Raw genomic sequence first — 13664 nt, forward strand, 5'->3', positions numbered from 1 at the left:
TAAGTACCTACAAAGGAAAATGTAAACAGATCTAATTACCTGCAAAGCTTTAATTCTGGTAATTTAAAGATAAAAAGCAAATGAGATAGAGAAAATATTTGCATATATAAAACATGAATACGTTTAAGATATAACATATTAAAAGCTATTGGAATCATTGTGAAAATCCCCACTTGAGAAGAGGACAGTTAAAAGAAATTCACAGAAACTGTAATAGTAATGTAAACTAAAGTAAATTAGGTACCTTTTTTAATTTGAAAAAAATCAAGAAAACATTTACTTTTTGAGGAAGTTGTTACTAATTTTTCAAATAGCATAAAGGATTTTATTTAAGTTTCTTGACATTTTTTTGGCCAATGCCTCTGGGCCATTAATACATTTTTTTTCATGAAAACATCAATATGACATAAATAGAATGCTGAAATAAATCAAGCTCAATAAAATAAAGAAAGAGGAAAATGAAACTGAAGGTAGTGACGGGACCACCAAGTGTGGCAATGACAGAGACACACTGACAGCTTACGGACGTCGGCACTCAGTGTCTCAGGGGGACTGCCACCCTTCAAACCCTTTCAATTGCAGCACCTGGACCATCTCAGGAGCTACATAAATACATGTGTGATTCAATGATAAATACACTGTGTTCTCGTTTCCTGAATGAAGCAATCCCTAGACACCCAAACAACTAAGGCACCCGTCACGCATGTGGGCCAACAGACGCCACAACCAGACGGAAGAGTGGTGGTACCTTCACTGTCCTCGGGGTTCTCCTCTTCGTTAGAGGCTTCAATGTCCTCGTCCTCCTGTGCTGAGACAGTGGAGGCCACGCTTTCACACTGAGACACGTCTCGCTCTTCACGGGGCTTCCGTGAGGCCTAGAAGAGTAAAAAGACTGTTACTTGGGATTTACATAACTGAAAGGAAAGAAGCAAGCCTTCTCACAGCTGAGGTGAGGCAGCAGGCATACACTAGACCAGCAGCTGCCTGTCCGACAAGCACCCTGGCTGGGGGCAGGGAGTCCCCTCAGGGACCACTAACAGGCCTTGTGTGCAGATGGATGGCTTTTATCAAAATGATCAAAAGTCACATCCAAACCATTTCTGGAACTACTTATCACACTACATGGACAAACAGCCAAAGCCTGAAAGACTCCTGTTCTTCCCCCCCTCCAAAAAATGTTATTTTTCTAATAAAAATAAAAATTGCTCATAATGCTAGCAGCTAGAGAGTCTCATCAGAAAAATCTTTGAGTAGTGTGAAGATGTTAAGCTCATGGTGAGAGAGACACATTTACCAAAATTTTAATTTTTGCCTAAAAGCTGGAAATTTAAAAATGGCAACCAATATTAATGGATGTTTTCTTTCAAGACAGGCTCATTCATTTTCAAGAAAATGTCTGCAAATTTTTCAGGTCTGAAAAGAGTAGTTTTTCTGTCATTCTTAATTAAAATTGACATTGCATGACAAAGGTGAGGTTTGTTTAGCTTGGAGCTCAAACAACCCAAGTGTGCCTTTCATTGAGTGCTACCCTGGCCCAAGACAGTGCAGAGGGCTCTCTGCCCTGCCCATCATCATACAGACATGTGTGCAAGACTCAAGGTTTACCAAAGCCAAGTTTTATTTGCTTCACCAAGGGCACTAAGTGAAACTGCTGTTTTACAAAAACAAAGCTGCAACTGCCTGGAGATGAAGAGTGCACTGAGCTTGGCGGTGCCACCAGAGTCCACACTAAGGTACCAGCACTCTCACTCACAGCTTCTCTGACCCCATGGATGCAAATGTCCACATAGTGGGAAAGGGAACATCTTAATATTCTTAGGAAAACAAAATATTCATGGAGCCCTCAAAGGGCTCTGTAGACTCTGAGAACACTGGAATTTCCTTGTTAACGCATTTTCAATAATCTCTAATAATGTTTAAATAATTTTTTCCGTAACACTTCAAAACTTGCTGGTTTTTAGTCTTTATCCCATGGAGTCTCTGAGAAAACGTCTTTTTTCATAAGCCAGATCAACTCATTCAATATGGTCAATAGAACTCTAAAGTTTTCAATTCAAACTCCAAAATGCGTATATTTTTCAAATCCAGTTTACAGTAATTCAAAAGCACTGCACTGCCATTACTACTAACAGAAATTTTACTCTTTGGGTAATAAACAGAGTCAACTTGTGCCAAGAAACTAGCATATCCTTTATAGGTAAGGCTACAAAAAAGTTTTCTTCAAAACCAATCTTTGAAGTGCAAAAACCCCCCCCAAAAAACAGTAAGTAAAAGATTCACCACCTCTGATACACTCACTTTCTGTTTATGCTGCTGCAAAAGGTTGTCAAGATTGTGCCTCCGTTTATAGTTAAAATAGAAGTTTTTACATTGGGCTTCACTTTTAGTTCCCACCATCTTGGCAATTGCTGCCCAGTTACGACCATGTTCCACTAGACCTGTATTTTAAAAACAAACCAAACATTAACTGAATAGTCACCTGATACAGCAAGCAAGAAAAATAATACAGTACCCCTAATCCTTGCACTCACCATCATTAACACTGTGTTTTCAGTTATTTATTGATACATTTCAATGCTTATTGAAATGTGATTGACACAAACTCATTAACAGCTCTATTTTTCTATCCAAAGCTCAAACATGCTCAATATTGGAAGAACGTGACCCTGTCCTTGCTGTGTTATCTCCCAGAGGACCAGGACAATGCAGACACACAGGGAGAGCCCAGATACTGTCAACTGCGTGGTTAGGTACTTCTAGATCCTGGGGAACACTGTATCAGCACAAAGTTAATAAGGCAGTCAAATGTGAGTAATTAACACCAAGTAAAGACACACTTGAGGCTCCAGGTATAATCAACATATCCCCAGTCCATATGCAATCAAGGATCCCCTCAAAAATATCAACCAGGTTTTCTTAAACCTTCTATAATACAATGCATCACAGGAACCTATGCAATCTGACTTCCTTCCAACAAATGACACATATATATGGCACACAGAAACATATGTGCATGAAATATGGGCATATAAATGCATAAACACAGAGATGTACATTAGACATAGGTGTATCCAAACAGGAATTTCTAGTGCAAATTCAACAATTAGTGAGGAAAACATCAACTTTTCAAGGTTAACACCAGTAGATTCCTTCACAATGAAAACTGAAGATCACCTCCAGATTCTGCCAGCGTATGACAAAAGCTGAAAGGAAGGGGCATGAGCAGTTGGGTGTGGGGATGTGCCTCTGACCAGACCACCCTGTGGCCACATGGGCATCCATTTACTGCGCTGTGACAGTCAGATGACAGCAATGTATATACAACCGTCACAGCAAACACACCTCAAATAAAAATATTCTGAGGACAGAACACTCTAAACTACTGTATTTTAGGCAAAGTTTACATGATTCTTAAATATGTTACTCATTACCAGCTAAATAGAAAATAAATCTGAAATGTGTCACTAAAAGGTCAAGCTATTTGCAATAATTTCTCTTTGGAACTGCAAGGTAAATCCTTAACCCTCAAAAGAATTGGCTAAATTTTCTCAAAATAATTTTACTTAAAAAGTAATTTATTTAAAAACCAATTATTTATCCTTTTAGAAATTTTAGCTAATTTCAAACCGTATGACCTGTACTTTATACAGGTCATTTATAAGCAAGAAGAGAAGAACACAAGACCCATAGTGTTCCAGAGTAAAATGAAGGCCATGTGCTACACAAGTGTCAGAGGCAGAACTCAATCCTTCATCTGTCTGGCTGCAAAGTCCATGCTCTCATCTCTGAATCACAGCACAATTTCTTAGCAGTTAGTAATCAAACTTAGCCTTACTAACTGCAAACTGAGGAAACAGTTATCATTCTATTAAATGCAACTTTTAAATAAGAGACTTTTTATATCAAATACCTTCTAAAACAACATTAATTGCATTTAATCACAACTCTTCTGTAAAACTGAAAGTAGCTTACCTGCTCTCTAACAAGACATTCAAAATAAAATGAGAGAGAATGTTAAATCCCTCAAAAGTGGGTCCCTCAAACAAGACACACTGGGGTACCCTACAGAGCAGGATACCATCAAAAAGACCTTCTAAGTGTACTTCTAAATTCTGCTTCCATTGTGGAAGAACTTTTTTTAATTAAAAATAAATTAGTTCTGTGTCACTCATTACTAATAACCCTAAAAACAAACAAAAACAAACCCGAAGAACCTGAACTACTATCATTTACCTTTTTTAGCAACTTCCATTTCTTCTTCTGTCCATCGAGAGGTTTCTACAGGTTCCGTAGAAACTGAAACAAAGGTAGAACTCAGTAAGTCAGAGAAAAATCATCCATAGATTATACAGCACCAAGCTGTAATCTGTTAACTCCAAACACACCTCCAAACTCTCACCAGTTATCTTTCTAAAGCACCAATCTAATTACAACACTCATCTATTTAAAGATCTTTGTTTTGTAAGCAAAGCAGGATATAGTCAAAACAAAGCCCACCATGATCTGTCTCCATCCGCCTGTCTAAATTATTTCCTTCATTTTATCCTTGTCATTCCCAGAACTTGTACTTTCTTCATATCAATACTTCATGTAATGATAAACTTGGTACCACTGAGCCACCAGTGACAGGACTCGTCATTAATATGATCCTTTTATAAACTAATGAAGATAGCCCCTAATAAGAGAGAAAAATGCCTATGCTTAGACCCAGTGTTTCCTTGTCTAAGAATTTATTCCTATGAAAGTTAATTTAACAGAAAGAAAATGCCATGTGAATAAAGTTTTTTTCATTACAGTGCCATCTATGTTAGCTTTAAAGGGGGAAGAGATAGCCAACATCTCACAGCTGTCAAAAGTGAAAATAAAGATCACTCAGAAACTAGAAAACATTCATAACAAGTGCCCAGTTAAAACCTCAGAAAACAAGGTGGCACACACACTAGGATTACAACTAAGTACAAAGGAAACACACGGTCTTAGGGTAGTGAGGTCAGGGCTGGTGCTCTTTTTCAGAAGACTTTGATATTACAGTCTAACAAATGTAAAAGCCAGAGTTTCAGATCGGGATTTCTAGGCGGCCCATATCAGATGTCCCTCCTGCTGCACCCCAGCACTGAAACAGAACCCCAAACAAAATTGTGGCCCATTCGCTCCAGCCCTGTCCACTCACTGGGCTCTGGCGGTGGTGGCAGAGGTGGCGGGGGCTCCTCAGTGGCCGCGGCCGCAGCAGCACTGGCTGCCGCAGCCTCACTGGTCATGGACCTGGTGATCCGGCCCTTCCGACGGCCCTGGCTATTGGCAGTCTTCCGGCCCCGGGGTGTGGCCTGCTCTCTCTCCTCAGTTTCTTCTGCTGTCCCCTCTGTCTTATCCTTTTCCTTGGTATTTTCTCTAGAAACAGTGGCCAAAGAACATTTTGTGTGATTTAAAAGTATACATACACCAAAAAGATTAAAGCTTTGAAAATTCTTCAAACAGAAATGGAACTGCCCCCCAACCCCCAAACTCTCAGTTACCTGGAATAACCACTTGGGCTTTTCATCAACACAAACTCAATCCACCCAAAGACATGGGCCCCCCCCCCCCCCCCTTCCTGCTCCCTCGGCCCCAAATACCTGTTGTTGACAGAACCAGCACGCTCACCATCACCCAGTTTACAGACCTGACCACGCCTGCAGCTCTGTCCCGTACTCGTCACTCCCCGTCAGTGAACCTTCCATCTCCCTAACATTTCTCCCACCACCTGTGTTTCTATCACCACTGCCCATGTCCAGAGCCCCAGCAGCCCAGCCGCAGCCTTTCACGCCTGCTTGCTTGTCTCCCACCTCTCCGTTCATCCTAAACTGCTCACAGAGCCACATTCTAGTGGAAGAGCTGTGGCAGGAAACCATTTCAGCCATGCTAAGCCTACCTATTCCCAAACAGAGCCACACCACTCCCTGAGTGAAGTCCACATTTGAGATTTCTTTAAGGCTTTACATATCGAACCCCAACCTTCTCCTACTTTTCTGCTGAGGCGTCTGATGTCCCAGTCTAATGAAACCACTGTCTGCCATTTCCCAAGGAGGCCTGTCCATCCACGCTACACCCTCTATTGTACCCACACTGACCACTAGCTCCTGCATGAAGTCCTCTAGACTATGCAGGTGGAAGAAAATCTCAAGCTCTTCTCAGTCTCCCAGCTTCTGCACATGCCTTCCAGGCCATTTTCTTTTCCTCCCACTTGGATCTTGCCTAATTCCCCTCCTGGCCTATAAACTGCCTGAGAAGAGCACACGTCATATAGGTCTCTATACCGTCCAGAAGACTGAGCTCTCAGAAGCAGTGTATGAGCACTCATTAAACAAACCAGGGATTTTAAGAACAAAGTCAAAACGAGATGTGGCAGTAACTTATGAGCACTTATAACCACTGACCATGTGGTGAGGACAAATGTTTTATCTGAATAAGTAAAAAAAAAAAAAAAAAAAAAAAACTATAGGTTTCATCTTCCTAAAGTGCAAAATTAGAATGGCATGAGTATCCAACACTTTAAAAACCATGACAAATGATTTAGGCTGCTTTAACTGCCTCAAAATCAGACAAACCGTCAGTATTTCCAAGAAGATTAGAGAAATAACAAAATAAATATTAAAAAGAAATGAACAACTACACAAGCAACAACCATTGTGTATTATTTAGTCCATCCCTTCTGAAACATACTAGGTCATATCTGGCAAGTCCATCAATCCAAAAGTTATACTTACTAGAATATTCCACCCCTTAATTATGTCAAATAACTACTAGGTGACAAAGCACATATCCCATTGATTTTTCTAAAATCTAAGATTTTATACCTTCAATAGATTCAATCTCATTATTTTCAAATAACAATAATATTTAACTAACTCACTTAGAGTCCTCCTTTTCATCTTTTTCTTCTTCCTCTTTCTTTTCCTCCTCTTTTTTTTCTGTTTTTTCTGCTTTATCCTCTTCCTTTTCTTCTACTTTTTCTTCTTGTGAGGGTCGGGCAATTTGCTGCTAGAAAGAACCATCATTTGTAAAGTTGGAAAGTTAAAAGAAATAGCTCCTCAAATTGTAATGATAATAAATATCTATGCAACAAATTAAACTTATTAATTAATCCTCCACAATGTAACTAGGGGTTATGTATTAAAAATCAGCTGAAAGCTCTTTAATACAGTCTGTATGTATTGCTTACAAGGGTACACACACACAAACGCTCCTTGTGTTTGGATCCAGAGAGGTAAGAATGTTAGGATTCCACTTAGAAATCTGATGTTGATACTCTAATTCCAACATCTAATCTGTCACTTAAACATTTCAATTCTGCTGTGAAATTTGATAAACTATAATTTATCAAACCATTGCCCCTAGTATTCAGTTCAGTTCAGTTCAGTTCAGTTCAGTCGCTCAGTCGTGTCCGACTCTTTGTGACCCCATGAATCGCAGCACGCCAGGCCTCCCTGTTCATCACCATCTCCCGGAGTTCACTCAGACTCATGTCCATTGAGTCAGTGATGCCTTCCACCCATCTCATCCTCTGTCGTCCCTTTCTCCTACTGCTCCCAATCCCTCCCAGCATCAGAGTCTTTTCCAATGAGTCAACTCTTCTCATGAGGTGGCCAAAGTACTGGAGTTTCAGCTTCAGCATCATTCCTTTCAAAGAAATCCCAGGGTTGATCTCATTCAGAATGGACTGGTTGGATCTCCTTGCAGTCCAAGGGACTCTCAAGGGTCTTCTCCAACACCACAGTTCAAAAGCATCAATTCTTCAGCGCTCAGCCTTCTTCACAATCCAACTCTCACATCCATACATGACCACAGGAAAAACCATAGCCTTGACTAGACGGAGATATTTAATATGTTGCCAATTTTTTCATCATTATGGATAATACTACAAGAAACCTCTTTATGTTGTTTGTCTTTGGGGGAAACATTCTTTACCAGAATAGTAGACAGTCATGGTCATTATCAAGAATGAAGCAATTTAGAAAAATACTATGGATACAACAAAGTGAAAAGTAAACACTCAAATTTATCTAAGCTATAATTACAACTAAGTGACTGTATATAAGCATATAACAAAGACTAGGAGAGATAAGATATGGACCCTTATATCTCTGATGTCTCAACCCTTATATCTCTGATGTCTCGACTACTAGAATTGTGACTCTGAGAGAAAAGTAAAATTAAGTTTGTGTTGAGTTCTATTACATTTGTTTATTGAAGAAATCCAACAGCCTAACTAAACAGGACCATCCCAGGCATAGTACCTCTTTCCAGTCTCTGCCCCTTCCCACAGGGTCTGTGCTCAGGCTACCCTCAGCACACCCAACATTTTCATGCCTTTGCCCAGAACAAAGCAAAATTTTCCTTAATTTTTGATGGAATCTCAAAGTCTTTTACTGACTCCCCAAAACTACCATTAGCTTTTTCCTTAAAATAATTTCTCTTCAGTCTTCTCCAGAAAATGTCCTACACTATGCCTTCTTCTAAACCAGGTGGAAAGAAGAATCAGAACCCGTCTTCTTCCCGACTGCCCCTTCTAGAACACTGTTCAACCATGGTGTTTAAAATCTTTTTACAAATTTCACACAGTCTACCTATGACACCTTTCTTCATCATTTAGTGTTAAGGACTGACTCTCAAAGTCGCCCAGGAACCCAGAGATGACTTCATCACATGGCTCATTAGGCCTTGTCATTATTCTTCAGATTCAAGATGCTAGTCACTGCCTTTTCTATCAACATGATATCCTGTGTGTGAAATACTTTCAGGTCATGCCCATCAAAACCTCCCACAGGGCATCACCACCACCATCTTCAGTGGGCATGCGTCACCTCCAGGACCCTGTGATCTACTCACACACCGCCCCCACCGCATCCTACCTTTCCACTGTTGCCAATCCTGCTTTCTGTCCTCATGATCTTGATTCTATGAAATTTCCACAATTCATCAAGAATGGAATCCACTTTCACTCTGGCCCTTTGGTTAGACTGTTTCACTATCACAACTCCCTGCTGGCCTTATCTGACCTTCACAGCTTCACACCCTTCTAACTGCAAGTTTCGTTTTCTTTTGAGTATGCATTATCACCTTAGAGAAAACTAAGAAATCGGGAAGATTTTCAAATGCATACTCTCCAATTGTGACTAGTTCTACTTTACAGCTGGGAATGTTTCATTCACCCCAACTCATGAGTACGCCACAGTGGTCACAAGACCTGTTTCCAATGCTAGTAACCTTACCCTGCACCTCACAAAGGTAGCATTCATCTGTCATCTGAACCAACAAGATGGCACACCAATGACAAAGTCAGCCGTCTGCCTAGCAAGTGGGCTGCATAACCCAGAAACAGTTTACAGCCCCGAGAAGACATGGGGAGGTGTCAACTCAGCTGAAGACAGGGAAAGAGGTCCACTGTCCTCAGGTTTGAACAACACATGTAACTATATTGCCCCAATACTATTCTGCCCCTAATACCAACCAGGGTCTTCAGGTAAGCAAACACCCCCACATGCCCTGCTGCCTGAAACCAGCCCACAGCAGAACCTTACAAGCAAGGGGACATCTGTGCTCTGCACACACCACCCACCAATGCCCCTCACTAGGATCTCAGTCCTGGCCCCTCACCCCAGCTGCAGCTTCCCCAACCTCCAGCAGCCTTTACACAGCTGACTCCTCAAATGCTCTATACTTTTCTTGACCAAAAAACACTGCTTCTGAAGTCTGTGAGACCACATCCCAAGAGGTGGCATTGCTCTGGAGGAAACAATGACCCAGAACACACAAGACACTTCTGACCACACATCATGAGGGAACTTGTATCTGGAGATCAGCGTGACCAGGGAAGGCAGGCGGGGGCTGTGAAGAACAAAGCACTTCAGAGCACTCATGACGGCAGTAGCCGTTGTGTCCACAGGTGCCACTGTCCTATGAGTGGTCTCAGGGCATGTGGCACACAGAGGAGCAGGAGGGAGCTGTGGAGGCAGCTGACCAGCTATTCGAAGGAAAAGAGCTTCTAAAGTTCTGAACTGCCACTGTGAAAACACACACTGCACTACATTAGACACAATCTTCTGACATCAAGTGCTTCAACCCCAGAATTGAAGCTAACCTGAAACAATCATGTTCCAAGTATTTTAGCAAACAACCCTTGACTCTGTAGTCACCTTACTCTACCTGTCCCCTTCACAGACCAAAGGACTGGAAAGGGTGGTGTATTCATTAAGATATCACAGTGCTTGTATTTAATTATATTACAATTGTTAACTCTGACATGCACAATTTCAATAGCATGAAAATATAAAACTTCTCATTAATTTTGGTATGCCAGAAACTTAAAATGCATTCAAAATAGAAAATGCAACACATTAAATATAGATAAACTTCAAAATAATCAAAGCATGTTCATAACATTCTAATTAATTTGATAGAAAGGTCAATTCCTAAAGTATAATTACAGAGGAAGCCCCTATTATAAAATTTTTCATCTTTATATTCCACCAACCTTGATATAGTTTCCATACAATAATGAAACATACCTGGTTTCTCCCTCTGCGTTTTCCGTAGTTCCTTCTTACTAGGGCTTTATAATTCTCATTTTTCTTGGTTAAGTAGTAATATAAAACACAATCGGGAACACTCTATAAAAAAAATTGAGGATCCAATGAGATTGAATTTTTTTAAAAATCAGGTAACATCTTCAAGGAAAATCTCTAGTGTTCTCAAAATATAAACTGGAGAAACACAAATGGCTAAGTCTTTAAGGCATATCTAGGCTGTAAAATATACATATATATATAGTATCTACTGTTTTGATCAACAATTACAGCGGTCTTAACACAGATTATGTAAAAGATACCAGGAACTATCAGAAGCATTCAAGCACTTTCCTATTAACCAGTAACTAAGTTCTCTTTCTTCCTCTATATAAGTAAATATTCAAAATGTCTCTTTAAATATTTTGTTCATAAACCCAACATCCAATAATACATTGTGGAACAAATTCAGGGAAAATCAGAGCTCTGAAATTTTAATTAGAAGTTTAATGATGTTCAGAAAAACACTGTAACCTGTGTGTTTTCAGGGAAACATAGTATCAGGTCATTTTCATTAACCATGAAAATTAGTCTGTGTTGTAAATCATCATATGATTGTAAACACCACTATATTATTCACGTAAGAATCTTTTCTGTGTCGAGCCCTTTGCAAAAACTCAAACTGCTTCTGTGCTTTAGCACACAAAACCTTCAAAGCAGCAACCAACCCAAATCTATCAATAATCTCAGTGTAAACCATTTCCTACCTTCCTTTCCAAGTAAGATGCAATCAGTCCAAAGTTTTTTGGATGCTGGATAAACCTGAGTAAAAGAAAAACAACACACACACACACTTACTTTAACAACTTAAAAAGAGGTGGGGGAAGCCCTTGGGAATACAAATATAATGTAGACTAATTCCTAGTGACTCCTAAAGGCCAATGTCCTCTTAAAGGGCACAGATTCCTGGAAACAGTCCACCAGGAACTGACTGGATTGGGATACAGTATTGCACAGATATCTGTAACTTTCAAATGCACCCCTAGTGATTCTGACACCACTCAGGTTTGGGTACCACTCTTAAAACGCCTCCACTACTCTGTTCTAAGCTGGTACCTACATTTCCAGCTATAAATTTACAAAAGGTTGCATCCTATCTGTCTTCTCTGCCTCTCACGTTATTCAAATGCCAAAATGGGGCCATGTTTTGGGGGAAACAGTTCAATTTACAAGTAAATGCCAATACTTTTCACTAACTCATATAAGCTTCTATTAGAGAATAATTTAAAATTTAAATTACTTGTCTTTAAAGATCTCCTTCTCATGGTCAGTCCAAACATTCATGAACTGCCTATCTTTATAAACCTTCATAGGGTCCTCCATGAGCCCATTCATGTTAATGAACTTGACCCGTCTCTGTTCAGCATCAAACATCATAGGTGGGATCACAGAGAGCTGTCGCATTTGTTTCTCATTATTCTGAAGGAAAACAAAGAAGAAATGCAATGTACATAGAATTAAAGAGGGCCACAGACTGACTATCTTAACAGACACTGAAATACCACATATGCACTTGAATGACAACGGCAATGGTACCATAACATCTAACATATGATCATTATATACGGATCTCATAAATACTCATTGTACGAATAACAGAGGCAGAGAGGCAGAAAGTACATGTACTTTTTAAATCCACCACTACAATGTGAGAAGAGTTCTTTCCTTAAACGCAGCAGATACTTCAGCTAATGGATCTCAGACCTAAAGGACACACAATGATGTCAGATCACTGAAGTAATGACCTTATGAAGCACTTATTAACATTAATATTGCCTCATTTTAAAAAGTCTCAACATCATTTTATAGAATTATAAAATAGAAAAATACACAGACAGGAACCAAAATCTTAAGGTCACTGATTTTAAATTAACTAAACTTACTGAAGTATCACACACTTCTTGCTAATCTTACATAATCTTTCCACTGCAAATTTAAGACTATCATTCTTCAAATTTCAACTAAAACTTGGTTTCAGTTATATAATTCATATTCCCAAAGCTTAAGTCAGTAAGTTTATAAGCACAAACTTCAGTGAGAAAACCTGTACCAAAAATTATAACTACTGACCCCAACACAAGGCTAGGTCTTCTTCTAAAACTCTTCTCCTAGCAGTAGACACTGCCTTAGTCAACTCCTGACAGTTTCTCATTTTACAGGGACTCTCAAGTGGTAAAGAACCCGTCTGTCAATGCAGGAGACATAAGGGACACGGGTTTGATACCTGGGTCAGGAAGATCCCCTGAAGCAGAAAATGGCAACCCACTCCAATATTCTTGCTGGAGAATTCCATGGACAGAGGACTCTGAAGGGCTACAGTTCATGGGGTCGCAGAGTCGGACACGACTGGAGTGACTTAGCACATTCTACCTCAGTCTGTCTAAACACCAAAATGTGGTCTGGGACAGACACACTAGCTTGACATTCACCTTGACATTGACTAGCTTCACATTCAGCTAGTATTCACCTAATACTAGCTTTGGTTGCTTACAGATGCCCCCCTTATAGAATCAGACCAGACAGTAAGTAAAGAAATTAAATTAGTCATCACTGCAAAGATCACAGCCACAAAGTCTGAAATGTACAGCAATATAATAATTGTCTTTGATTGTTACTTAAGAGGGCCACACCTTCAGAACTAAGAGATGAGGTTTTAAAACCAAAACTAGCAGAAGTTAATATATGGCTTTTGGACCAAACTTCAGAGAATATGAACCCAGCTATGAAGACTCAGTGCTAGAAACTGAAATTTATTCTTATTCAGAACTGATTTATTATCATCATATTGATCTCTCCCAGGCTCAGCTGGCTAGAGATCACACTCTAGACATCACCCCCCACTCCACCTCCAATGAACCTCAGGTCCACAACCTAACACACAAACACCTGCTCCTTTGCTCTTTCAGGAAAACGGCAGCAGCAGCCCATCCTCTAACCTGCTCGTCTTTTCCCCCAACTCCTGTCCTATCCATTCTGCCTTCTACTAATCTTTCCCACTAATAAGGCCCCTCTTAACACATTTCTACCACTGTCGCCCTGATTCAGGCCCTTATTTTCAATCAT

The 13664-nt window shown here is 40.0% G+C and overlaps 1 protein-coding gene across 22 annotated transcripts in view; it reads right to left on the reverse strand.

Moving 5' to 3' along the window:
• NCOR1 (nuclear receptor corepressor 1) overlaps window positions 1–13664 on the reverse strand; it is a 115594-nt gene that overhangs the window by 50542 nt on the left and 51388 nt on the right. For 18 of the 22 annotated variants that reach the window (XM_040245890.1, XM_040245885.1, XM_040245889.1 and 15 more), the window contains 8 exons: window positions 11842–12020; window positions 11309–11363; window positions 10545–10646; window positions 6890–7017; window positions 5171–5388; window positions 4234–4296; window positions 2299–2438; window positions 749–875 (listed from right to left, as the gene is read on the reverse strand). In XM_040245890.1, coding sequence (XP_040101824.1) covers window positions 749–875; window positions 2299–2438; window positions 4234–4296; window positions 5171–5388; window positions 6890–7017; window positions 10545–10646; window positions 11309–11363; window positions 11842–12020 — 1012 coding nt within the window. The remainder of the gene's footprint in view (window positions 1–748; window positions 876–2298; window positions 2439–4233; window positions 4297–5170; window positions 5389–6889; window positions 7018–10544; window positions 10647–11308; window positions 11364–11841; window positions 12021–13664) is intronic. The other 4 variants (XM_040245897.1, XM_040245905.1, XM_040245891.1 and 1 more) reach the window with 1 other exon arrangement.

Source organism: Oryx dammah, unplaced genomic scaffold, assembly GCF_014754425.2.
Source record: "Oryx dammah isolate SB20612 unplaced genomic scaffold, SCBI_Odam_1.1 HiC_scaffold_8, whole genome shotgun sequence".
Taxonomy (NCBI): Eukaryota; Metazoa; Chordata; class Mammalia; order Artiodactyla; family Bovidae; genus Oryx; species Oryx dammah.